The 25708-nt window shown below is 41.6% G+C and overlaps 2 protein-coding genes across 2 annotated transcripts; both read left to right on the top strand.

Annotated features, from left to right (window-relative positions):
• Positions 1–752: 752 nt before the first annotated feature.
• LOC142398237 (SLAM family member 9-like) lies at positions 753–7619 on the top strand. Its single transcript, XM_075482196.1, has 6 exons — positions 753–822; positions 2698–3009; positions 3343–3630; positions 4535–4648; positions 5833–5876; positions 6257–7619. Exons 1-6 carry the CDS (start codon positions 765–767, stop codon positions 6413–6415), a joined length of 975 nt encoding a protein of 324 aa, XP_075338311.1. The 5' UTR covers positions 753–764; the 3' UTR covers positions 6416–7619.
• Positions 7620–8986: 1367 nt separating this feature from the next.
• On the top strand, positions 8987–25134 carry LOC142398236 (SLAM family member 5-like). The gene is made up of 6 exons (XM_075482195.1): positions 8987–9109; positions 20781–21089; positions 21423–21710; positions 22624–22731; positions 23789–23832; positions 24270–25134. The coding sequence occupies exons 1-6, from the start codon at positions 9052–9054 to the stop codon at positions 24399–24401; spliced, it is 939 nt and encodes a 312-aa protein (XP_075338310.1). The 5' UTR covers positions 8987–9051; the 3' UTR covers positions 24402–25134.
• The last annotated feature ends 574 nt before the right edge of the window (positions 25135–25708 follow it).

Below are 25708 nucleotides of genomic sequence, written 5' to 3'. Positions count from 1 at the left end.
CATTACAATAATAAAATACACCCACCAGCACCGGGTTTCGCCCGGGGCGTAAATCAGTGTCGGACCGCCACTGCGGCTAAGAACATTGAAAACTAATGGAGAAAAGATGGAGAAAGAAGACGGAGCTTTCTGGGAGTAATTGAACGCACCGCTGAAGGTAAGAAACTGAAATCTGATCTCTTGCTGAATCTATCCCTCTCATGTCATGTGTGGAGTCTTTTTGTCTGTTTAGTCTGTTTTTTTCTATTTGAAGTGTGAAGAATGATATGGTCAGAATTTGGTTATGATGAAACCTGGATGAAAACCGAGAGAATATATATATTGGCACAGAGACGACAAGACAGAGGTGAGATAAGTGAATTAATTAGGGAGAAAGCTGACTGAGACAGAGAAGGGGGAACAGGAAACAGAACACACAGCTCTGTATCCCTGTGAGTTCTCCAGACATGACATAAACAGATGTTCATCCATCCATATTCTATACCCGCTTAATCCAATTCACGGTCGCAGGGGGTCTGGGGAGACACGGTATAGCCCGGATTGATCTATGAAACTGATGTGAAATTTGTATTATTTAATATAAATCACTGTTGTCACTTGTTCTACATTCATTAGAGAATTTCCTATTCATTGTAGCATTTCTCCCAAACTGTTATAATTAAAAGCACATGTAAAGTTTCATGACGTTATTATAGAATAGGTTTCAAAAGTCTGCGTCAGTTGAGCATTTCCTCAGTCTGACTCAAAGACTTCCTGCTGTAAGAATGGAACACAACGCATTTTTGTGGACTCTCTTTCTCTTCTGTTTATGTGAAAAACAAGGTAAAAACGTATATTTATCTAATATTTTGATCAGATACTTTTTCTGAAGTCTTATTTAACAATGGCTCTAGAATATTTTTAGTGTCGTTTTTCCTCATTTGCCTTGTCTAATTTATGAAAACTCTTCTCTACATGGTAAATGAGATTTTCATTTATGTAAAGTGACTCCTCAAAGAATATAATTTATCGTAGTTACTGGGAAGCAATAAGTTTATTATATATAATGTAATGTAGCTACTTCTTCTGTAATATTGTTGTCTGCAAGCATCAATGTCTCCAAACTTGATGAGCTAACTGTGATGACTATCAAATATGAAGTTATTCATCTGAAAAATGTTGATGATTGTATAGACGAGTTTGCAAAAGGTGGCTCAAACACTGAAGAAGTGTTTTGAAATAATCTTTACAGCATCAAATTCACTGCCATTTCAAACCACGTGCAAGTACACTACTGCTCGCTCTAACTTCTATCCTGAACTCAGGTGTTACAACCTTAATTTGTTCCTTGGTGTTGCATGTTGCACACTAATAGCTTTATATATATGATCAGTACTTGGGATCAGTGTACAGATGGTTTTACGCTTCAGTAAATGGAAAGTAAACTTTTAAAATTGGCAAAAAAAAAACAACAATCCTCAACAACAAGAACACTTTGGGTGGTTGGTCACGCAGACAATGTTGGTTGAGATGGTTTCGTTTTCTATTTTGATTCTCATAGCTGCAGTGAAATGCAACAGGAAGTGGTTTGTAGGCTGAAGTGGGAGATGAATTATACTCTTAGTAGTCAAATTACATAATAAAATAGTGAAGCTGAACCAATTTTAGAGGAGTTTAACCATCCATCCATCCATTTTCTATACCTGCTTAATCCAATTTAGGATCACAGGGGCTGGAGCCTCTCTCAGCTGTCATTGGGTGAGAGGCAGAGTACTCCCTGGACAGGTCAACATCACAGGGCCACACAGAGGCAAACGAGACACACAACCATGCACGCTCACACTCACTCCTAGGGATAATTTAGAGTCACCAGTCAACCTAACATTCATGTTTTTGGACGGTGGGAGGAAGCCGGAATACCCGGAGAGAACATAGAAACTCCACACAGAAAGGCCCCAGCAGGGAATTGAACCTGGGACCCTCTTGGTTGTGATATGGATGAGATGCTTCTCCCCCTCTACCAGCACCCTGACTGATTATTCAGTCAGTCATCCACACTCACTGCTTAGCCTTAATCTTTTCTCTCACCACTCCACCAGTCATCGGTTTACCTTCTTCCTTACTTTTCAGTCCTCTTCATCCCAACCATATGATATCTTTAATCATATCTTGATTGTGACACAAACAAAAGTTGGGTTTCAGTTTCTTAAAGAGATTTTCACTGACCAGTTAAAAAGCTAAATAAAAACAAGTTATGTGTGACTGACAGCACCTGTCATAATACATGATATTAAAAACTTTGGACGGTTTTGTTTCAGGGAAATTGTGACGGCAGTTCCAAAGTAAGAGATATTAAAAAGTAGTAATGGTTATCTTTTATTGTCTCATCATTAAACTGAAAAGCGTTGACTAGAATTTTTGCCCATGATAATGACGGCATGCAGGCTGAGCAAAAGGTCAAAGCTACCAGAGTAAATAAAGCAGGAGGGATGAAGAAAAGTCACCTGTATTACAGAAGAGACAGAATATACAGAGAAAAAAAGACTGATAACTTCCCTTTCATTTGGCTCAGTTTCACCTGTGGAACTCCTGAATCTTAGACAGATGTGCTGAAAAGTGGAACTCTACAACTTTATCAATCATGATCAGCTCTATTATCCATAATGTCAGAAGTGTCAGATGTTATGCTTAATATACATTCTGTGTTTTCTGTTTCAGTGTTCAGCTCTGTGACTCCTGTGTTTGTGCAGAAGGGAGGTGACGTAACTCTGGAGGTCACAGAAACTGATGTTCCTAAGAAGCTTTCTTTTCTTTCATGGAAATTCAGCACAGATGATGTCTTAGTATCATTTTCACCTGGTCTAGAACCTAAAGTTCTTGACCATCCTGATTACTCTGGAAGAATTGAGTTTGATCAGAAAGATTACTCTGTGAAACTGAAGAATCTACAAAAGGCAGACAGTGGAGTTTATACTGCACGAATGACTGGAGCTCAGGAAAAAACACTTGAATACAACGTCACAGTACAAGGTGGGTGTCTTAACTGTTCATACATTGATTCAGATTAACTTCTGTCATGTTTCTAAAGCTTTAAAGAATGAAAACTTGTAACATAAAGAACAACTTTATCAGACCAAGCTGTTTAATCTTGTATCCTCTATCAGGGTAATCCACATTTCTGAAGGCCACAAGCCAAAATGAGTTGTTCACACATTAAAGCTGCTCTGTATGATACACGTTACTGGACTTTTTACTTCTGTCAGCTTAATCCCTTTTTTCTGTGCACCTTGGAAGTTGGTAAAATTGTGCCAGAATTCCCAACTTTGCTTACAAGTGTCTAAAACTTCCCACCTCTTCCCTCAGATCCAGTCTCTCCAGTTCAGCTGACAGTGAACTCTGTGTCCATCAGCTCAGACTCCTGTAACCTCACAGTGACCTGCAGCACAGAGGAACACTCTCAGATCAGCAGAATATTTAGATGTTTCAATCAAACCTGCAACCAGGAGGGAGGAGAGAGATCAGAGATCACTAAATCTGGTGCTTCTCTCCATTTCTACCTGTCAGATGAATCCATCATCTGTAACCATAGCAACCAGGTCAGCCAAAAACACGCCATGATAAAGATTCAGGATTACTGCCCCCGACATGATGGTAAGACTGAATGAAAAGCTATGGACAGTTTGTTTTTAGACCAGATGAAAAACTATTCTGTAACTTCCCTTTCAGTGATCAGCAACAACAGGGAAGTGCTCAAAGATACTTATTTTATTTAGATTAGAACAGAATGATCAAAATGAAATACATAAAACAAAGATTATTCATTTGACTTTTTTCGATGCATCTCTGCCCTCGGATGGCCTGGAAAAGTCACAGCAACCAGGTCAAGGATTCTCTTTTTCCGCCCCCAAAATTTGGTCAAACCAAACGACAAGTTATGGACAGTTTGATTGTATAACAAATGGAAAAAGATAAATATATTGTTGCTCATTCTGTAACTTTGGGAAGATTTGCAGCTATAAAAGGCAATTATCTGCATCCATCCATCAGAACTGTGTTGATTCCTTCCTTCCCTGCAGGTCTGTCAGTGATGATTTGTTTGTTGTTGTTTCTTCTTTCTTTCTCTTGTATTACAATGTTAACTTGTAGCACTATTGTCTTATTAAGTCTTTATATAATCATTCTTAGGGAGTTAGAACATTTGATTGTCTTTGTTAAACACAGTGTGCAGGGACCTGAGATACAACAAAACTATTAACCTTCTCACATGTTCACCAGTGTTTTATTTTCATAAATTCAAGAACAGACCAGACAGAAAATGAACCGTCTCTGGTGTCCTTCATTTTGTACAACTGCCAGTCAGCCTGAGCATCTCCAGGTGACTCTAAAGTGTTACATTCTGTAAATGTGTACAGTTAGTATTTACATTCATCACCACAATGTGATGATGTGAACTAAATGTCTGAAAGGCAGTTGGACTCCAAGATGGAGTAAAAATTATGTTACATAGCTGAAAACCTAATATCGTTTTCTAATCTGTTTCTTCTTTTCTTTGCAGCCTCAGAAGAAGCCCGTAACCATCTCATCCCAATCATTGTTGTTCTCATAATTGTTGTATTTATAATAGGAGGACTTGTAGGAGGAGTATATTATAAGCAAAGGAAAGGAAGCTGTAAGTCCAACAGTCTGTAAATGCTACTGTTTGCTTTTCCTTCTCTATCTCCGCCCCCGCCATCCGGAACTCCGATACACTTCCCTCATTCAAAAGCCAGCTCAAACCCCCCCCCCCCCTCCTATGTGCCTAATGTCTGTAACAGTGTATTTTGTTCTGTTGTTTTTTTGTTTATAATGTCTCGTTTTGTCTCTGCTTTCTGTTTGTTCCTTATGTAAAGCCTAATGGAAAAGCGCTATGTAAAACTTAAATATTATTATTATTATTTTTAAGAATTAATCATTTTAACACAACATTTTGGCAGATGATACTGTGCACTGTGAGCCACCACTCATTTAGGGAAAAAGGATGTAAATGCAGCATTAAATGCAACATGGAAAATATAAATGTAAACACAGTAAACAAGGCAAAAACTGACTTTGTATAATTCTCATGAGTTTGAAAGTCAATATTTGGTCTGAGCTCCTTTATTCTCCAACATAGCCTGAACCCTCTGAGACGAGCTTTCTGTTATTTCTTTAAGGAGTCTTCAGGAATAGTTCTCCAGGCTTCTTGAAGGACATCCCAAAGCTCTTCTTTGGATGTTGGCTGCCTTTTGTTCCGTTCTCTGCCAACATGATCCCACACTGCTTCAGTAATGTTGAGGTCAACAACTGAAGGTCCAGATGCATCTCTCAGCTCCTGTGTCAGGTGTCAGGTGCTGGACTTTTCATCCTATTTCTAAAGGACATCACTTTCAGATAATGTTCATCTGTGGTCCATAGTTTTTAGGCCTGATACTTCTTTTTTCTTCTTGTCTAGTTGAGGTTCCTTTTAAATGCTTGAATTACACACAGTCAGTCTTAAGTGGCCTAACAAACCAGAACACATTCCTCTGACGTGTCAGCTGAACAGACTGGACTAAAATGAGTAAAAAAGCAGCTAAAGTCCAAAGAGAAACATTGAGAAAAAAAATCCTCAGAAAGCTTTAAGAACTGTTGTTGAAGTCCACTTTAAGTGACTATAAGAGAGTCTGGCTGCTTGGAAGCTGAATTTAAAGATATGAAGGGTGGCTCAACACTTTTGTACAGTACTGTCTGCAACTTAAGCAAAACATAAGTAATCTAAAGATGCAAAAATGCAGTAAAGTGAAAGACCTGGTGAATTTAAGCCTCACCAAGTATGTCTCTATATGTCTCCTGCAGATGACAGAGAGGACGCTGAAAACACAGTGTACGATGTTCCTCAGGTAAGTGTCAGTCTTTCAGATTTTCCTCATCTATCCAAACATCCTGCTTATGTCTGCAAATAACTGCAGTGTGTTTGTGTTTTAAACCATTTATTCTTAATCATTTGAATGCCTCATTAGAAGATATGTTAAGAGGAGCTCACACAACAACCAACCTGTGCTCCAGGTTGCATATTTCATATAGTGCAGTAAATGGGCTACAGGATCCTACTTCACACTTTGAAATTGCATTTTCACTTTTGCAGTCTGGGATGCAGACAGCATATGATATCATTTAAACAATTACACGTTTAAATGATATCATATGCTGCTCATTTGTGAATACAGTGTGTTTGCAACTGACATTGAAGCAGAAATCTTGTCTTTAATCTGTTCTGCAGATCAAACCTGTCCCAGATCAGGGTGAGAATTCAGCAGATCTTTCTCCAACCACCACCTACAGCATGGTAGGGCTTCACACTCAGATGGGTTCCACTGAGAATGGAGGCAAGCCTGTAGAGAGTGTGTATGCACAGGTACAAAAGCCCATTCTGACCTGAAAAACTGCCATCTGGAGGAGCTGAACTCCACAGGCTGGTCCTTCATCATTTCCTGTTCACCCTCCGCACAGTTATGACAGTTGATGCTTTTTGGTTTGCATGGATGGAAGTCATGTCGAATTTTTCGTGGTTGCAAAAATGTAATTTTGGGAAAAAGGTACTGGAGGACAGTTTGTACACACAGTTAAAAGAGGAACAACTTCTTTCTTTTTAGGTTGCATTGTGATTACTTTTGACATTTTTAAAGTTTTGCTTTTACCCAAGATTGACTTCACCACAGTTGGAGTATTTGCTGAATAAAACAACAGCAACATTTTTGAACAAAATATAAATTGATCTGAAATATATGATCTTTTTAAAGAATTCATTGCCAGCTTAGTTTGACTGCAGTAAATGTTTTGCTATTATTGCATTATTAACTTATTTTGTATTTATCGTAAATGTATTTGATTTTGTTTAGATTTTTAGTTACTACTTCTTGTGATAAATGTGAAGCCTAAGATTCATGGCTGTGACTGATCAGTCGATGTCCATCCTGCCTGTTTTACATGAACATGCTCATGGCAACAGTTTGAACACCTGTACTGGCATGATGTGGCATTTCTCTGAACTATCATTGTGTTTGCGTCTCAGGATCAGTGTAGCCAGGGAAATGAAAATAATGTGATTCTGATTCAGACCTGTCATGAGTCAGGAAGGAAACCTCAGTGTTGAGTAATCGTGATTAAGGCCAAATCTTATATGTTCACACAAAAACATCCAAATGTTGAACAGCAAACAGGAATCTGTCTGCAATTACAGTTTCTGCTCTGCAGTGATGATGTGATTGAAAGGCTGTTTAGGATAAACGATGAAATGTCAGTTCCATATACATAAAAGAAAGTTTACAGTGCAGAGATGATGTTTTGAAAGTATTGTTCAGTTATTTCAGTCTAAAGCAGCATTGTGCAGTATTGTTCATGTTTCTTATCAGCAGAGATTTAATATGTTGTCATATGGTCTGAAGATATTTGAATGTGTCTTAGTGAGCTCATCTTTGAGACTTTAATACACATGCAGATGTATTTTCCGTTCTTGTATCTAAGGACTTGTATTTATTTTGTGTTTACAACAGCTTGAATGAATTAGACATGAATTAAATGACTGAAACTAAATGTACCTTTGAATTTACCCCACTGGGTGAATAAAGTATTTTTCTATTCTTCTTTTAGTTCTATTTTGTGATTTTTCAGCGCTTTAAAATACATTTTTATTGTCATTGCTTTTAGAATCAAATTTCTTCACAGATAGTTTTTCCTGCCACTTTTGCAGTTCTGGCAGACAAGTTGATTGATGGCAGAGACGTAGACACGCTGGACAGATGCAGTTTTATTGATGTGTATCATTCACTGTCATTAAATATTTTTTCTTTTTAGTGTAATGAAACCAATCAAAGCTATGAACTAAAACATTACCAACATGATGAACCAACATTTTTTTCTGCTTTTAAATGAACTAGAATAATTAAAATGACCAAAGATACAATGATATACACAGTTGCTTTAAAAGGTAACACAAATGAAGGTTTGTTCACATGTGTCAACATGCATGGAGGAATATACCAGCTTCCTTAATGGTGTGAGTCAGGTCCAGATTATCAAACAAAGTCCTTTATAGATGCATATGAGATTTTTCAAAGGGACGATGACTCTCCACAAACTGTCAGTTGGCGTCCCGTCCTGAGCACAAGTGTCTTCACTTTAAGATGTCCTGTCGCTTCTGACAAACTTTACTGTTCGGTGTTGTTTTTACATCTAGTCGATTTTTCCTGGTGCATTCATTTGGTTTTTCTGTCGCTGTTTTACACATTGCAAAGGACGTGGTTAACATAGCAGAAAATGTGATGTGACATCATGCTATCTTGTATGTTGGGACATTGGCGCCATCTGGTGAGGAAAGCTCCTGCATTACCTCTGTTTAAGACCTTTGTTCAATCGTGAGATTTTGTTTTGAACATTGAAAACTAATGGAGAAAAGATGGAGAAAGAAGACGGAGCTTTCTGGGAGCAATTGAACGCACCGCTGAAGGTAAGAAACTGAAATCTGATCTCTTGCTGAATCCATCCCTCTGATTTTTGGCAAATTTCTTAAAGTTTTATTTTAACATTTTTATAATGCTATCAAAAAGATTTAGTGATGTTTCTTAGAAAGTCATGTGTGGAGTCTTTTTGTCTGATTAGTCTGTTTTTTTCTATTTGAAGTGTGAAGAATGATATGGTCAGAATTTGGTTATGATGAAACCTGGATGAAAACCGGGAGAATATATATATTAGGCACAGAGACAACAAGACAGAGGTGAGATAAGTGAATTAATTAGGCAGAAATCTGACTGAGACAGAGAAGGGGGAACAGGAAACAGAACACACAGCTCTGTATCCCTGTGAGTTCTCCAGACATTACATAAACAGATGTTCATCCATCCATCCATTTTCTATACCCGCTTAATCCAATTCACAGTCGCAGGGGGTCTGGGGAGACATGGTATAGCCCGGATTGGTCAGTGAAACAGGTGATACAGTTGTCTACAGAAAAGGTTTCAAAAGTCTACGTCTGTTGAGCATTTCCTCAGTCTGACTCAAAGACTTCCTGCTGTAAGAATGGAACACAACGCATTTTTGTGGACTCTCTTTCTCTTCTGTTCATGTGAAAAACAAGGTAAAAACGTATATTTATCTAATATTTTGATCAGATACTTTTTCTGAAGTCTTATTTAACAATAGCTGTAGAATATTTTTAGTGTCGTTTTTCCTCATTTGCTTTGTCTAATTTATGAAAACTCTTCTCTTCATGGTAAATCAGATTTTCATTTACGTAAAGTGACTCCTCAAAGAATATAATTTATCATAATTACTGGGAAGCAATAAGTTTATTATATATAATGTAACGTAGCTACTTCTTCTGTAATGTTTCATGATACAGCCGGAAACATACAGCATTATTTTCTGAAAATGACAAAGTAACTCTTTGAAACTTGGAGTGTAATTTCCTGTAAAACTCGGCACATATAATATAATTAACGGTTCCTACCTTAAAGGCATGGTTGGTAATCCTGTTCAGAAACACATTTTGTAATACTGGGTGAAATGGTCCGTCTGTCCTGAGAGAAATCTATACAAGATGTATTTAGAAAAAGGGACGAAAATAATCAGACCTCTGTGGCAGCTGCAGGACTGAGAAAAAGCTGACCAATCCGAGATCAGCGTCCCGCTGATCTCGGATTGGTCGCCTACAAAAAACCAATCAGATGCCTCTGCTTTCTGCCTACGCCCCCCTCTGCCGGCTCCCTGCTCCGTGTGCGCATGCGGTTCTACCGGCTTTGGATGACGCACTGACGGAATGGGGAGGGGGGGGTGGAGCTTAGAGGAGGGGACACTTTCAAATCTTGCTAGCTCTCTTGCTAGCTCTCTAGGATTACCTACCATAGCTTTAAGTTAAATAAAAGTATCGTAGAACGTGGGTACATTTAGGAAATTTGAGAAGGGCAAACAAATCACACTTAAATTACCTAAAAAATACTCGGCACTTAAGGTAAAGAGGAGAAACAACACATGTACTCTAAGAGCAAATAAAAGTGCTGATTATCTGCAGAGTTTTTGGAGAGAAAAGTCAGTCTGCTGTCAGAGTCAGAGCTCTGTCAGCACGGTGGGGGCAGGGGCGTCAGCTGACCCAATACTATACAGGGGCACAACAGCGCGCGAGCAAAAATTTTTTTGCAGTTATTTCTTTGGAGGAGGTCGGACAGCCGTTCTTGCCCACACTGGTTTCTAAGCCTGGTTTTCACAATCTTGAGCTTTGAGAAGGACCTCTCCACTGTTGCTGTGGAGCAACAGTGGACTACAATTTAAGGAGGCAGCTAAATTAGCTGCCTCCTTAAGTTGTCTCTCCCTCTTTTCCGTGGGCATTTCGAATTGTCTGCATTTTAACACAACATGCAGGTGAATAATTCGAATTGTGCTTTATTTCCATCATTCATCTTGCTTGATAAAACGAAATGTCATCAGCTGCCTGTAACTTAGTTTGGTAGCCTACCACTTAAAACAACCTGAGCCATGTAAATCGTTGACTGCAGCTGGCTGTCGGTGTTTTTTTTGCTACCTAAACAGTAGCTGGCTGTCAGATTATTTATGGTAACTAAACGTCCTAAACTCGACATTGGATTCGAGAGAAGTTGATTGTGATCATGTCTTGTAGCCTAGGCACTGTGTACACATTTCAAGCTCACCTTTCCAGGCAGTCAGGGCAGTCGCTCTACTCCCACAGTGTCTCTGGTATCGCAAGCCAAAGCTATCGCAAGCCAAAGCTGCCATATCCACACGTCGAGAGCACGCGCTATATATCTTAACGATCGCGTTCTGTTTTCTTATATCACGCGTGGTATAAGGACACCCGTAAAAAGCGCCCCTTTTCTTCCTTACGGGACGCGCTGTATAATGCTTAAGCATGCGTGCCGAAAGACACCACGCGTCCTCTAGATGGCCAGTGCCACACTGAACTTACCTTTACACAGGGGATGTTCCACCTTGATTATTAGGCCCGAGCAGCTAAGCGCTGCGAAGGCCTATTGTATCTGTAGGATTTCACTATTATTTTTCTTCTTCTTATGATTCTTTTTCTTCTCCACGCGGAATCGCGAATTGGGAGGCCTGAACGTATTCGAAAACTCCTGAAACTTTGCCCAAAATTGTCCCCCGCGTGAAATCACATGTTTTTAATGTACTCGAAAGTGGGCGTCGCCAAACTGCTCTATAGCGCCACCTAACGTGAGATAGACCGAACCGTACGTCGTAGAGATCTGAAACTCGGTATGTACGTAGATCTTCTCAAATCAAGAACAAAAGTCTCTTGGAGGTATGCTCTAAAACGTACAAGGAGGCGGCCATCTTGGGTCAAAGGGCAAATTTTGGCCATTTTTCATATTTACACACCTCGCAGGAAAATTTTCACGCCCCAGGGATTTTGAGCTACAGACTTCATTTTTGGTCAGTATGCAGTTAAGGGATGGGGGAACAAAAGTTATCAGAAGACTTGAGTTTTTGAGCATGTTTAGGGGGCTTGGCCAAGCGGCGAACTTTGCGTACTCGCCAGTGTAAACGAAACGCTATAACTTTCACGTAAAGAGTTAAATCTGCACCAAACTTGGTATGAGTCATCCATGTTGGATGCATGACAATCCTATGTGGTCATATGCTGACGTCATCTAAGCCCCGCCCCCTCAGAACAGGAAGTCACTTTTTTTACTTGGAAAGCTCCATCTCTGGCCCCCTTCACCTAATCAACATCATCTTGTGTCAGAATACAGATAACAAGTTGGTCTCACTTGCTTTAAAGCACCAACAGTTTTCAGTTGAAGGCGTGGCTATGGCTGCTTGGTGAAGTCAGACATCACGCCGTTACCATACGTTTGGCTCTAAATTCTACAGTTTTTAGCCGAGATGCACCAAACTCACTGGGATCGATCCTAATCCGCCCCCCAACAGGTGTGCAGTCAAATATTTGATGGGCGTGGCCTATAGCCTCCACAGCGCCCCCTAGAACAACTAAAAACATCAGCCCCAAGCCATGCTTTCACCGACAATCATGAAACTCAGCACACCTGTGCGTCTTGTCAGGACCTACAAAATAGTGTGGGCGTGGCGAGAATGGCACATTCGAATCCCTCGCCGTTTGCATACGTTCGGCTCTAAATCTCACACGCATCATCCGATTTGCACCAAACTAGATATGAATGACCTTTGTTAACCTCTAAAGAGCCCAATAGGATTATATTGGAGTGTGACTCCAGTGCGCCCCCTATATCATTTAAACAGCTATATCTCCTTGAGACATCATCCGATCTGCACCGTGTTTTTTGTGCATCATTACAGAGGAGTGCTTCACACGTTGGCGTGGTACATTTGTGACGTCGCTAAACCCCGCCCCCAAAAAACAGGAAGTGACGGTAACTCCTGTCTGGAAGGTGAGATATCGCTCCAACTTTGAACACGTGCCACTGGTGTCGTACTGAGGTGGACTGAAAACGATTTGGGAGATTCGTCGCACGCTCAGCCCGGTGGACAGGCGCGGGAGATGCGTGACGGCGTCGGTGACCACGTCGGGGCGGCGGTGCCGGAGGTCAGGCGGTCGCATGGCCGGAGCTGCGCTTGGCTGCGAGGGCCGTTATCACTGCTTGCAGTTCTTGTTATGTTTTATTATATATAATATACAAAGACATAGGCGCAGTGTGCAGTTGCAACACTGACAGCAATGTCCAACACATGTTAAAATGATGTAGCATAAAATAATAAGACACATACAAGGCAATTTAGGCACACCAAGATGTTAAAAGCAGTGGCTTAAGACAAGAAGCTAAAAACTTGGGGAAGAAAAACACCCTACAGTCACGAGGTCAGCATCTAGAGGACGCGTGGTGTATTTCGGCACGCGTGCTTAAGCATTATACAGCGCGTCCCGTAAGGAAGAAAAGGGGCGCTTTTTACGGGTGTCCTTATACCACGCGTGATATAAGAAAACAGAACGCGATCGTTAAGATATATAGCGCGTGCTCTCGACGTGTGGATATGGCAGCTTTGGCTTGCGATAGGCTTTGGCTTGCGGTAACTAGCTGGTCGCAAATGGCGCAAACGGTCACGTGTCCCAAAATTCCGCCACGCCCCCCGTCGCAAGCTAGAAAATCCTCACGCAGCGCAAGGGCGCGCACACAACTTTTTTTCTGACTTCACGCGCGCTCAACTGGAAACAGCTGACCAAGAAAAAGAAAAAATGAACACTGCAGAGACCGCGGTGACTGAGAGGATGCGCCTCTACAAACATCTGTACGACACGTCTATGAAGTTACACTGGGACAACGTTTGACAAAGTTCGTCTTGTTGCAAAGGATGAACATTCCACCTTCTCTTCTGTTTTTGCCGCAGCCGCTTAGCTCTGAGATACATATACAGTTCTACACCCAGAGTAAATTCATTCCGCATCAGATGTGCCAGCCTCTGCTGACGTGACACCACAGGTGGCATTGTGTATGCTTTCTTCGTATGCTTTTCAGCTTGTTTCCTCAACAGTGACGCTCGCTGGTCTGGAGAGAACTGCAAATGTGACGCATTCTCGGCGCAAACTGCGCTTATGAGCTGAAGGAACTGTGAAGGGGCTGGCACTTTCGATGACGTCATTAATGGTTCTGGAGCCAGAACAGTTGCGCGTTTGCGCCGAGTATGAATCAGCCTTAAATGACGTCATCGAAAGTGCCAGCCCCTTCACAGTTCCTTCAGCTCATAAGCGCAGTTTGCGCCGAGAATGCGTCACATTTGCAGTTCTCTCCAGACCAGCGAGCGTCACTGTTGAGGAAACAAGCTGAAAAGCATACGAAGAAAGCATACACAATGCCACCCAGGGGCGGATTGGGAAGTATTTTTCCACCGGGACAATTTTTCCCTTGCCGGCCTCATACCAAAAAAAAATCTATTGTAACAGGGGGTTTCAGTTACGTCATCACGGGAGCGCACGAATTTCAGCTGGTGGGCAGGAAGCTGGACTACAGCATAGCAACAACATGGAGAATATGGAGATGAGTGAATATTGTAGTGGTTTGGAGCCGGCACATAGGGAAAGGTGTTTGGCGTTAGTTGAGAAATACATTGGGCGTGACACATACTTAATGAAAATGTCCGAATTTTCGCAAAACCGGAACAATTTGCCGAAAATAGAGGCTGTGGACATGACGAGCTACCTGGTTCTCCAGACGTCTTACTACACCAAGCAACAGATGAAGGCCCACAAAAGTTTGGAAGCATACAACTATTACCACAGCGGATGGATCAGTAAACTCGGAGTAAAACGTCTACAGAATGATTGTGTTTTGGTGTTCGCCAGGGTAAGTTTGTTTTGTTTGTTTATGGTGCATTATCCCAATGGAAAATGCAGTGTGTAGTGCAGGGCTGGGCAGTAAAGCAGAACTCAACATGTTGAATGCCAAGCTGTGAATGTTGGCATTCATGTTTTGATAAAATGCCGAGATCCAAATATCCAAATGCTGACAATAGCCCCTTTCACACTGCGAGTCGCTACCTTAGCGGGTCCAAATTGCACCTTCTACCCGCGTCGAGCAATGTGAACGCTTGGCGTGTCAGGGTGACCCGTGTCGCCTGAAGCCGAGTTCAGGGGGCGTTGCCTAGTGGCAGAGCGTCACATGAAACACATAAAATGCTGGGCGTGTACAATTACGTAGGCACAACCCATGCGTCGGAGGTAGGGTGAAATACACCTGTCTGCATCAAATTTTTCAAACAAACGATGGCGGGACACCTTGAGAACTCGTTTTTGCAATGCAGTTCATGGAGATGTTACTTTACGGTGCGTGTTGCTGCGTGGGAAACCGCGCTCTCCCATCTTTCTCGCCAGCCCTTCCAGCAGAGGTCCATCCTTCACTGTCCCCGAAATGTGGCGGAAAATAACGTCCTCTGCTCGGGGGCTGAGGAGCTCACGGACCTCCTTGTCTCACCAGTTGGCCATATTAAAAAATGTCTCCAACTTGATGTAGGCTAAAACAGAGTAAAACTTGTCCTCATCTGTCGCTGTTGTTCTGAATCAGTTGTCCATTCTGTCTTTTAAACTCCTCACGTCACGCCCACGTCCGACCCGCGTCGATTGTGTTCACATCAAACTCGGCTCGGCAAAAAGACTAGGGTCCGACGCGGGTCGAAAGGCGAGTCGAGTTGACGCGGCAGCCCGGGTCGGCAGTGTGAACACAACAGCGGACACGCTAAATTCGCGAATTAAACGCGTGTTATTCGGCAGTGTGAAAGGGGCTATTGTGTCTTTGTTAGCCTAATGCACAAGAGAGAGAGAAAGCGAGCGATTCTGTTGTCAAGAACTTGGGAGCTAATGTGCGCTGTTAGCACTTAAGCACTTCGTGGATACTACTGAAACGTGAAGATTCTGACAAATTTGTTTTGTTTAGATCAACCACTCTCAGAGATCGCATGAAACACCGATGAAGGTGACTTAGCTCTGTGTTTTGGTAACCCAGCTTGACCGTCGGAGCCCAGTCCACTGACTCAGTAGCTAACAACGCGCTGGGGCAGCCTTCAAAACAAAGCCCAAACGTAGCCCGTATTACATTACTGTTGATTGGCATTTAACAACATAATACTTTACTGCACTACTACTAAACAGTTAGATTTTGCGCATACCTTTGACGAAGTGGTCACCGCAGACACGAGCATTTGCAGATTCAGCTCCTCCAGTCTGTAAACGTAGGTTAACTATCCACTTTTTGCGGCGTTGTTCTGTGAGTTTTTTTTCCATTTCTCACCTCTATGGGCGATTACCTTCGGTACCCAATAGTAACCCTTTCCCTTCTCTCGGTTAGACCAATTGCTACATCCAAAAACGGCACAAAACTGAGGCATTTTGGGCAAAAAGCGGCAGACAAAACACAGTGTTTTCAATGGGCTCCAGCTCAGGTTGCCCACCACCTGGGTTCAAGCGCTTAGAAAAATACGGAAGTGGCGTCAAGTGAAACCCACCTCCTAATGCTAGTGCAGATTTAAAAGCGTATAAAAGCCTTTTGTTGTATTCTGTGCATTGCCACTAGTTGGCATACTGGGGGCATATGGGCGGTACGGGAACCTGGGAGGAGAAGAAGAAGTGAATGCTGCTGCTGCCAGCCACGTACTGCCAGTCGGCTTACAAGGGCCGTTGACATTATGTTTAGGCCGGCCGGCCCGGCGGGATAAGTCCCAGAAGTCCAGACGGCCAATCCGCCCCTGATGCCACCTGTGGTGTCACGTCAGCAGAGGCTGGCACATCTGATGCGGAATGAATTTACTCTGGGTGTAGAACTGTATATGTATCTCAGAGCTAAGCGGCTGCGGCAAAAACAGAAGAGAAGGTGGAATGTTCGTCCTTTGCAACAAGACGAACTTTGTCAAACGTTGTCCCAGTGTAACTTCATAGACGTGTCGTACAGATGTTTGTAGAGGCGCATCCTCTCAGTCACCGCGGTCTCTGCAGTGTTCATTTTTTCATTTTCTTGGTCAGCTGTTTCCAGTTGAGCGCGCGTGAAGTCAGAAAAAAAGTTGTGTGCGCGCCCTTGCGCCGCGCGAGGATTTTTTAGCTTGCGACGGGGGGCGTGGCGGAATTTTGGGACACGTGACCGTTTGCGCCATTTGCGACCAGCTAGTATGAGCGAGGTCGCGCCGAGTATGAATCAGCCTTAATGGTTCTGGAGCCAGAACAGTTGCGCGTTTGCGCCGAGTATGAATCAGCCTTAAATCTCCAGGTGTCTGGTGAATCTGAATGATTGACTCTGAAGACTTTATTTTTGAAAACTTCAATCAAAATGACGAATTATACAGAAAATCATGTTGAAATATGAAATCATATTTGCCTATATTATTTTTTTCTCCTGTGCACGTCACTGATACCGGGGCACCTCAGATCTACAGGGGGGCACGTGCCCCCGTGAAAAGGGTCTCGCGACGCCGATGGGTGGGGGCCTGGCGGGGCCTCTGCCCTACGGTTGTGGGGGCTCTGTCTGGGGGCTTCCTCTGCAGTCTTCTGGGTGGATGTGTGGTTGTCCCTGCGGTGGGCTTCCCGGGTTCTGTGCTCTGTGGGGGCTGCTGGTGGCCTGGGTCTTGGGGCCCTCTCTGCCTGCTTCTGACTGCTGGAGGTGGCTGTGAACCGTGGACTTATACACTTATACACTGATAACTGAGCACGGTTATCATGTGGGACCTGTGCCACGTGTATAGCATGTTCATGCACACACACACATTCATTAGCCCAGTAGCATGCTCGCTACGCAGTTGATGTGTTGTCCTGTGGTTTCAGATCATCTGTATCCACAGTTGTGTTGTATGTGATTGCTGCTACTTGGGCCTTTTTTTGTTTGTTTGTGTGTTTTTTCTCCGCCTGTCTGCTTACAGGTGCTCCTGGTGGCTCTAAGGCTGGATTCCCCACAGAGGCAGTGGATTGTCTTCTGTTTTGTTTTTACAGCTGTAGCAGCTGGTTGTCTGGTTTTTCATTGTTTTCTCTGATTGTTTCTTCTTATTTCTGTTCCGTTTCTTTTTCTTTGCTCTTCCTCTTTCCCTGTCCCCTAGATGTTAAGTATTGTAATAAGAATAATCAAATTAGCCGTTCTTGGGGATCGAGGGAGCTTTACATTCATAAAGCTTCCCTTGGCAAAGATAATGGCCCTCATTTATCAAACTTGCGTAAGACGAAAAACATGCGTAGGTCGTGTGTACGTTCTTTTCTGCGCAAAGGTTGGCATTTATCAAATCCATCGTGAGCGCAGGAAAGATGAAATCGCCACGACAGGTCTGAGGCCGTGTACGCACTTTTCCATTTTGACTTGCGGTGACTGCAATAGCATACATAAACAGCAGTGTCACTAGTGCGTGCATCAGGAGTCGCAACAAATCCCTAGGTTAAAATTACAGACTTATCACTTCAAAGAAGGCCCATGTTTTATTTGACTTCAACATAAATATAAACATAAACGCAAATTAAATAAATAAAAAAATTAAACAAGTACAACTCCGTAATTGGAAGAGTGATGGCTCATTATCCAACCGCCTATTTAAGAGGGGATTCTAGCGGCGCGGTAATGGCGAAACGATGGAAGATCTGGCTTTGTTAGAGGACCTGAACGCGCGCATCAGGCGCGAGAGTGTGTTCCGGGACCGGCAGGATTTCTTTCGGGAAAATGATGAGTGGCTTATGAGCCGTACAGGAGAGGCACTTTAACACTGCGCATAGTACGCTTGCCACTGTGGAGAGGTGTACAGGGCTCCTAAAGGGCAGGTGGATCTGTCTCTCGGGGGGAACCCTTCTATATACGCCCGAAAAGGTATGCAATATTATTATTGCATGCGGAGTGCCATTTCCAGATGTACATCCAGAGGACCCCCACCAGCCTGCACAGCCAAGAGCGCTCAGGAGGAGAGAGGAACTTATTCAGCGATTCTGACTTTTGGTAAGCATTCTGTTATTCAAGGAAAAAAGACGTAGCTCCGATCAGGCCAGCCACCCCCCCCCTGTTTGTGACATGCTGCGTCGGAGAGCTCTGCGACCTTCTTTGGTGGCAAATTTTATATCGGACCACTTCATTTTATTGACCATCACAGTAGGGGAAAATACATGACTCGTCCGGTCTGCGATTTACATCGCCAACGCTGTTGACAGCCGTCCCAGCTGTCAACAGCGTCTATCCATGTCGCAAATTCTAGAGGTGCGGCCTCTCAACCCCCTTTTGTAGAAGGCGTGGTTAGGATCATTACGATGGATTTCAGCCGCCGGATTTATCAACAGCCGCTCGGTCTTATTGATTGGTGTGGTACGCATGTTCTGTAAATCTCACTTGAACCTCTGCGTACGACGAGTTCTCCGATCATATATACGATGCTTTCTACGACGGCTTGATAAATGAGGGCCAATGTGTTTGACATAAACTGTATTCAGATTACAATTCTGCTGCCATAATGCTGGACAGGACAAGAGGAAAAGAAAAAAACCCACATCTCTGGCATTACAGTAACACGAGCAGTCTGGGGAATTTCATAATTTTTTTTAATTACATGTAAAAACTATGCATCATATATTGTCTACATGAATAGAACATTCTGGTACAAGTAAAACTTAACAATATGCAGTTCTGTTGTGCGTACTAAGGCCAGTCTGCTGGAGAGGATCCGGCCTCACTTTTGAAGTCCTCGTCAACTAAATTTTAATATCAGATGGAAATTATTCATACATTATGTTGCTAACATTATTAGAATCAACGGGACCTGGAAGCTTCAGGGCTCGTTGCGCGGGCAGTGAAAAAAGTGGCAGTGAGTTGTGTTGTCTGCAAGCATCACATATATGTCTCCAAACTTGATGAGCGAACTGTGATGACCATCAAATATGAAGTTATTCATCTGAAAAATGTTGATGGTTGTATAATCGAGTTCAAAAGGTGGCTCAAACACTGAAGAAGTGTTTAGAAATAATCTTTATAGCATCAAATTCACTGCAACAGAAAACCACGTGCAAGTACACTACTGCTCGCTCTAACTTCTATCCTGAACTCAGGTGTTACAACCTTAATTTGTTCCTTGGTGTTGCATGTTGCACACTAATAGCTTTATATATATGATCAGGACTTGGGATCAGTGTACAGATAGACTTTTAAAATTGGCACAAAAAAAAAATCCTCAACAAAACCAACACTCTGGGAGGTTGGTCACGCAGACAATGTAACGGTTCACTAACGGTTTAGATGATTTTGTTTTCTATTTTAGTTCTCATAGCTGCAGTGAAATGCAACAGGAAGTGGTTTGTAGGCTGAAGTGGGAGATGAATTATACTCTTAGTAGTCAAATTACATAATAAAATAGTGAAGCTGAACCAATTTTAGAGGAGTTTAACCATCCATCCATTTTCTATACCTGCTTCATCCAATTTAGGATCACAGGGAGGCTGGAGCCTCTCTCAGCTGTCATTGGGTGAGAGGCAGAGTACTCCCTGGACAGGTCACCATCACAGGGCCACACAGAGACAAAGGAGACACACAACCATGCACGCTCACACTCACTCCTAGGGATAATTTAGAGTCACCAGTCAACCTAACATGCATGTTTTTGGACGGTGGGAGGAAGCTAGAATACCCGGAGAGAACATAGAAACTCCACACAGAAAGGCCCCAGCCGGGAATTGAACCTGGAACCCTCTTGGTTGTGATATGGATGAGTCTGTGCTCAGTTACTAACTCTGAGATGTGTCTTGTGTTTGTGTTTCTTCTTCTTGATTGTGACACAAATAAAAGTTGGGTTTCAGTTTCTTGAAGAGATTTTCACTGACCAGTTAAAAAGCTAAATAAAAACAAGTTATGTGTGACTGACAGCACCTGTCATAATACATGATATTAAAAACTTTGGACAGTTTTTTAGGGAAATTGTGACGGCAGTTCCAAAGTAAGAGATATTAAAAAGTAGTAATGGTTATCTTTTATTGTCTCATCATTAAACTGAAAGGCGTTGACTAGAATTTTTGCCCATGATGATAACGACATGCAGGCTGAGCAAAAGGTCAAAGCTACCAGAGTAAATAAAGCAGGAGGGATGAAGAAAAGTCGCCTGTATTACAGAAGAGACAGAATATACAGAGAAAAAAAGACTGATAACCTCCCTTTCATTTGGCTCAGTTTCACCTGTGGAACTCCTGAATCTTAGACAGATGTGCTGAAAAGTGGAACTCTACAACTTTATCAATCATAATTAGCTGTATTATCCATAATGTCAGAGGTGTCAGATGTTATGCTTAATATACATTATGTTTGTTTGTTCCACAGTGTTCAGCTCTGTGACTCCTGTGTTTGTGCAGAAGGGAGGTGACTTAACTCTGGAGGTCTCAGAAACTGATGTTCCTGAAGATTCTGAATTATTATTATGGAAATTCGGTGAAAAAGATGTCTTAGTATCATTTTCAACTGGTCGAAAACCTAAAGTCTATCCTAATTACTCTGGAAGAATTGAGTTTGTTAAGAATAATTACTCTGTGAAAGTGAAGAATCTACAAAAGGCAGACAGTGGAGTTTATACTGCACGAGTGATTGGAACTGAGGAAAAAACACTTGCTGAATACAACGTCACAGTACAAGGTGGGTGTCTTAACTGTTCAGACATTGATTCAGATTAACTTCTGTCATGTTTCTAAAACTTTAAAGAATGAAAACTTGTAACATAAAGAACAACTTTATCAGACCAAGCTGTTTAATCTTGTATCCTCTATCAGGGTAATCCACATTTCTGAAGGCCACAAGCCAAAATGAGTTGTTCACACATTAAAGCTGCTCTGTATGATACACGTTACTGGACTTTTTACTTCTGTCAGCTTAATCCCTTTTTTCTGTGCACCTTGGAAGTTGGTAAAATTGTGCCAGAAAACCCAACTTTGCTTACAGGTGTCTAAAACTTCCCACCTCTTCCCTCAGATCCAGTCTCTGCAGTTCAGCTGACAGTGAACTCTGTGTCCATCAGCTCAGACTCCTGTAACCTCACAGTGACCTGCAGCACAGAGGAACACTCTCAGATCAGCAGAATATTTAGATGTTTCAATCAAACCTGCAACCAGGAGGGAGGAGAGAAATCAGAGATCACTAAATCTGGTGCTTCTCTCCATTTATACCTGTCAAATGAATCCATCATGTGTAGCCATAGCAACCAGGTCAGCAGGACCAAAAACATGATAAAGATTCAGGATCACTGCCCCCGACATGATGGTAAGACTGAATGAAAAGCTATGGACAGTTTGGTTTTAGACCAGATGAAAAACTATTCTGTAACTTCCCTTTCAGTGATCAGCAACAACAGGGAAGTGCTCAAAGACACTTATTTTATTTAGATTAGAACAGAATGATCAAAATGAAATACATAAAACAAAGATTATTCATTTGACTTTTTTCGATGCATCTCTGCACTCGGATGGCCTGGAAAAGTGACAGCAACCATGTCAAGGATTCCCTTTCTCCGCCCCCAAAAAGTTGGTCAGACCAAATGACAAGTTTTGGACAGTTTGATTGTATAACAAATAGAAAAAGATAAATATATTGTTGCACATTCGATAACTTTGGGAAGATTTGCAGCTATAAAAGGCAATTATCTGCATCCACCCATCAGAACTGTGTTGATTCCTTCCTTCCCTGCAGGTCTGTCAGTGATGATTTGTTTGTTTTTGTTTTGTCTTTCTTTCTCTTGTATTACAATGTTAACTTGTAGCACTATAGTCTTATTAAGTCTTTATACAATCATTCTCAGGGAGTTAGAACATTTGATTGTCTTTGTTAAACACAGTCTGCAGGACCTGAGATACAACAAAACTATTAACCTTCTCACATGTTCACCAGTGTTTTATTTTCATAAATTCAATAACAGACCAGACAGAAAATGAACCGTCTCTGGTGTCCTTCATTTTGTACAACTACCAGTCACCCTGAGCATCTCCAGGTGACTCTAAAGTGTTACATTCTGTAAATGTATACAGTTAGTATTTACATTCATCACCACAATGTGATGATGTGAACTAAATGTCTGAAAGGCAGTTGGACTCCAAGATGGAGTAAAAATGATGTTACATAGCTGAAAACCTAACATCATTTTCTAATCTGTTTTTTTCTTCTTTCTTTTTTTTTACAGCCTCACCAGGAGACCGTAACCATCTCATCATTGTTGTTCCCATAGTTGTTGTAATTTTTGGAGGACTTGTAGTAGGAGGAGTATGTTATAAGCAAAGGAAAGGAAAATGTAAGTCCAACAGTCTGTAAATGCTATTGTTTGCTGCACATAGGGATAAGGAGGATCTGTTTGCTTTTTGCCACTTTTTCAGATGCCTCTGCTACATGTTGGCAAAAAAAAACATCTAATTATAGATATCATGGTGGCTTCTGTAAGAAGAATTTTGACACAACATTTTTGGAGATACTGTGCACTGTGAGCCACCCCTCATTTAGGGAAAAGGGATGTAAATGCAGCATTAAATGAAAGATGGAAAATATAAATGTAAACACAGTAAACAAGGCAAAAACTGACTTTGTATAATTCTCATGAGCTTGAAAGTCAGTATTTGGTCTGAGCTCCTTTATTCTCCAACACAGCCTGAACCCTCTGAGAAGCTTTCTGTCATTTCTTTAAGGAGTCTTCAGGAATAGTTTTCAGTGGCACAGCTCAGCCTTTTCTCCCTGTTTCCCTTCCTTAAGAACGGCTTCTTGACAGCCACCCTTCCATGGAGCCCATTTCTGATGAGGCTTGGGCCAACAGCAGATGGATCAGCTGAAGGTCCAGATGCATCTCTCAGCTCCTGTGTCAGGTGTCAGGTGCTGGACTTTTCATCCTTTTTCTAAAGGACATCACTTTCAGATACTGTTCGTCTACGGTCCATAGTTTTTAGGCCAGATACTTCTTTGTTCTTCTTGTCTTGTTGAGGTTCCTTTTAAATGCTTGAATTACACACAGTCAGTCTTAAGTGGCCTAACAAACCAGAACACATTCCTCTGACATGTCAGCTGAACAGACTGGACTAAAATGAGTCAAAAAAGCAGCTAAAGTCCAAAGAGAAACATTGAGAAAAAAAATCCTCAGAAAGCTTTAAGAACTGTTGTTGAAGTCCACTTTAAGTGACTATAAGAGAGTCTGGCTGCTTGGAAGCTGGATATAAAGAAATGAAGGGTGGCTCAACACTTTTGTACAGTACTGTCTGCAACTTAAGCAAAACATAAGTAATCTAAAGATGCAAAAATGCAGTAAAGTGCAAGACATGGTGAATTTAAGCCTCACCAAGTGTGACTCTATATGTCTCCTGCAGATGACAGACAGGATGTTGAAAACACAGTGTACTCTGTTCCTCAGGTAAGTGTCAGTCTTTTTAAAACATCATTTCTGAACTGTTGCCATTTCTGCTAATACTAGACAGTCATAAATCTTTTTCTGTGCTTGTGACCTGTTGACAGAAATGGTGACATCCTGCTTATGTCTGCAAATAACTGCAGTGTGTTTGTGTTTTAAACTATTTATTCTTAATTATTTGAATCCCTCATTAGAAGATATGTGTTAAGAGGAGCTCACACAACAACCAACCTGTGCTCCAGGTTGCATATTTCATATAGTGCAGTAAATGGGCTACAGGATCCTACTTCACACTTTGAAATTGCATTTTCACTTTTGCAGTCTGGGATGCAGACAGTGTAATTGTTTAAATGATAGAGATCATATGCTGCTCATTTGTGAAAACAGTGTGTTTGCAACTGACATTGAAGCAGAAATCTTGTCTTTAATCTGTTCAGCAGATCAAACCTGTCCCAGATCAGGGTGAGAATTCAGCAGATAATACTACAACCACCACCTACAGCATGATAGGGCGTCACACTCAGACTGCAGAGAGTGTGTATGCACAGGTACAAAAGCCCATTCTGACCTGAAAAACTGTCATCTGGAGGAGCTGAACTCCACAGGCTGGTCCTTCATCACTTCCAGTTCACCCTCCGCACAGTTATGACGGTTGATGCTGTTTGGTTTGCATGGATGGAAGTCATGTCGAATTTTTCGTGGTTGCAAAAATGTAATTTTGGGAAAAAGGTACTGGAGGACAGTTTGTACACACAGTTAAAAGAGGAACAACTTCTTTCTTTTTAGGTTGCATTGTGATTACTTTTGACATTTTTAAAGTTTTGCTTTTACCCAAGATTGACTTCACCACAGTTGGAGTATTTGCTGAATACAACAACAGCAACATTTTTGAACAAAATATAAATTGATCTGAAATATATGATCTTTTTAAAGAATTCATTGCCAGCTTAGTTTGACTGCTGTAAATGTTTTGCAATTATTGCATTATTAACTTCTTTTGTATTTATCGTAAATGTATTTTTTTTTTTTGTTTAGAGTTTTAGTTACTTCTTGTGAGAAATGTGAAACCTAAGATTCATGGTTGTGACTGATCAGTCGATGTCCATCCTGCCTGTTTTACATGAACATGCTCATGGCAACAGTTTGAACACCTGTACTGGCATGAAGTTACATTTCTCTGAACTATCATTTTGTTTGCGTCTCAGGGTCATTTCATCCACTGTGGGATGAATAAAGTATTTTTCAATTCTTCCTCTATTTTGTGATTTTTCAGTTCTTTAAAAAACATTTTTACTTGTGATTGTTTTTAAAATCAAATTTCTTCACAGACAGTTTTTCCTGCCACTTTTGCAGTTTCTGCAAACAAGTTGATTGATGGCAGAGACGTAGACACGCTGGACTGATGCAGTTTTATTGATGTGTATCATTCACTGTCATTAAATATTTTTGCTTTTTAGTGTAATGAAACCAATCAAAGCTATGAGCTAAAACATTACCAGCATGATGAACCAACATCTTTTTTCTGCTTTTAAATGAACTAGAATAATTAAAATGACCAAAGATACGATGACATACACAGTTGCTTTAAAAGGTAACACAAATGAAGGTTTGTTCACATGTGTCAACATGCATGGAGGAATATACCAGCTTCCTTAATGGTGTGAGTCAGATCCAAATTATCAAACAAAGTCCTTTATAGATGCATATGAGATTTTTCAAAGGGACGATGACTCTCCACAAACTGTCAAGTGGCGTCCCGTCCTGAGCACAAGTGTCTTCACTTTAAGATGTCCTGTCACTTCTGACAAACTTTACTGTTCGGTGTTGTTTTTACATCTAGTCGATTTTTCCTGGTGCATTAATTTGGTTTTTCTGTCGC

The sequence above is a fragment of the Odontesthes bonariensis genome, chromosome 14, assembly GCF_027942865.1.
Source record: "Odontesthes bonariensis isolate fOdoBon6 chromosome 14, fOdoBon6.hap1, whole genome shotgun sequence".
Taxonomy (NCBI): domain Eukaryota; kingdom Metazoa; phylum Chordata; class Actinopteri; order Atheriniformes; family Atherinopsidae; genus Odontesthes; species Odontesthes bonariensis.
This window is presented reverse-complemented; position numbering and strand designations above follow the sequence as displayed.

Excerpts from the sequence above, each read along its gene's own strand:
- LOC142398237 (XM_075482196.1), top strand. The coding sequence starts at position 765 with ATGGAACACAACGCATTTTTGTGGACTCTCTTTCTCTTCTGTTTATGT. Across the intron at positions 3,631-4,534 it reads TTACTGCCCCCGACATGATG|CCTCAGAAGAAGCCCGTAAC; the intron begins GTAAGACTGAAT and ends TTTTCTTTGCAG. Across the intron at positions 5,877-6,256 it reads CAGTGTACGATGTTCCTCAG|ATCAAACCTGTCCCAGATCA; the intron begins GTAAGTGTCAGT and ends TCTGTTCTGCAG.
- LOC142398236 (XM_075482195.1), top strand. The coding sequence starts at position 9,052 with ATGGAACACAACGCATTTTTGTGGACTCTCTTTCTCTTCTGTTCATGT. Across the intron at positions 22,732-23,788 it reads TAAGCAAAGGAAAGGAAAAT|ATGACAGACAGGATGTTGAA; the intron begins GTAAGTCCAACA and ends TGTCTCCTGCAG. Across the intron at positions 23,833-24,269 it reads CAGTGTACTCTGTTCCTCAG|ATCAAACCTGTCCCAGATCA; the intron begins GTAAGTGTCAGT and ends TCTGTTCAGCAG.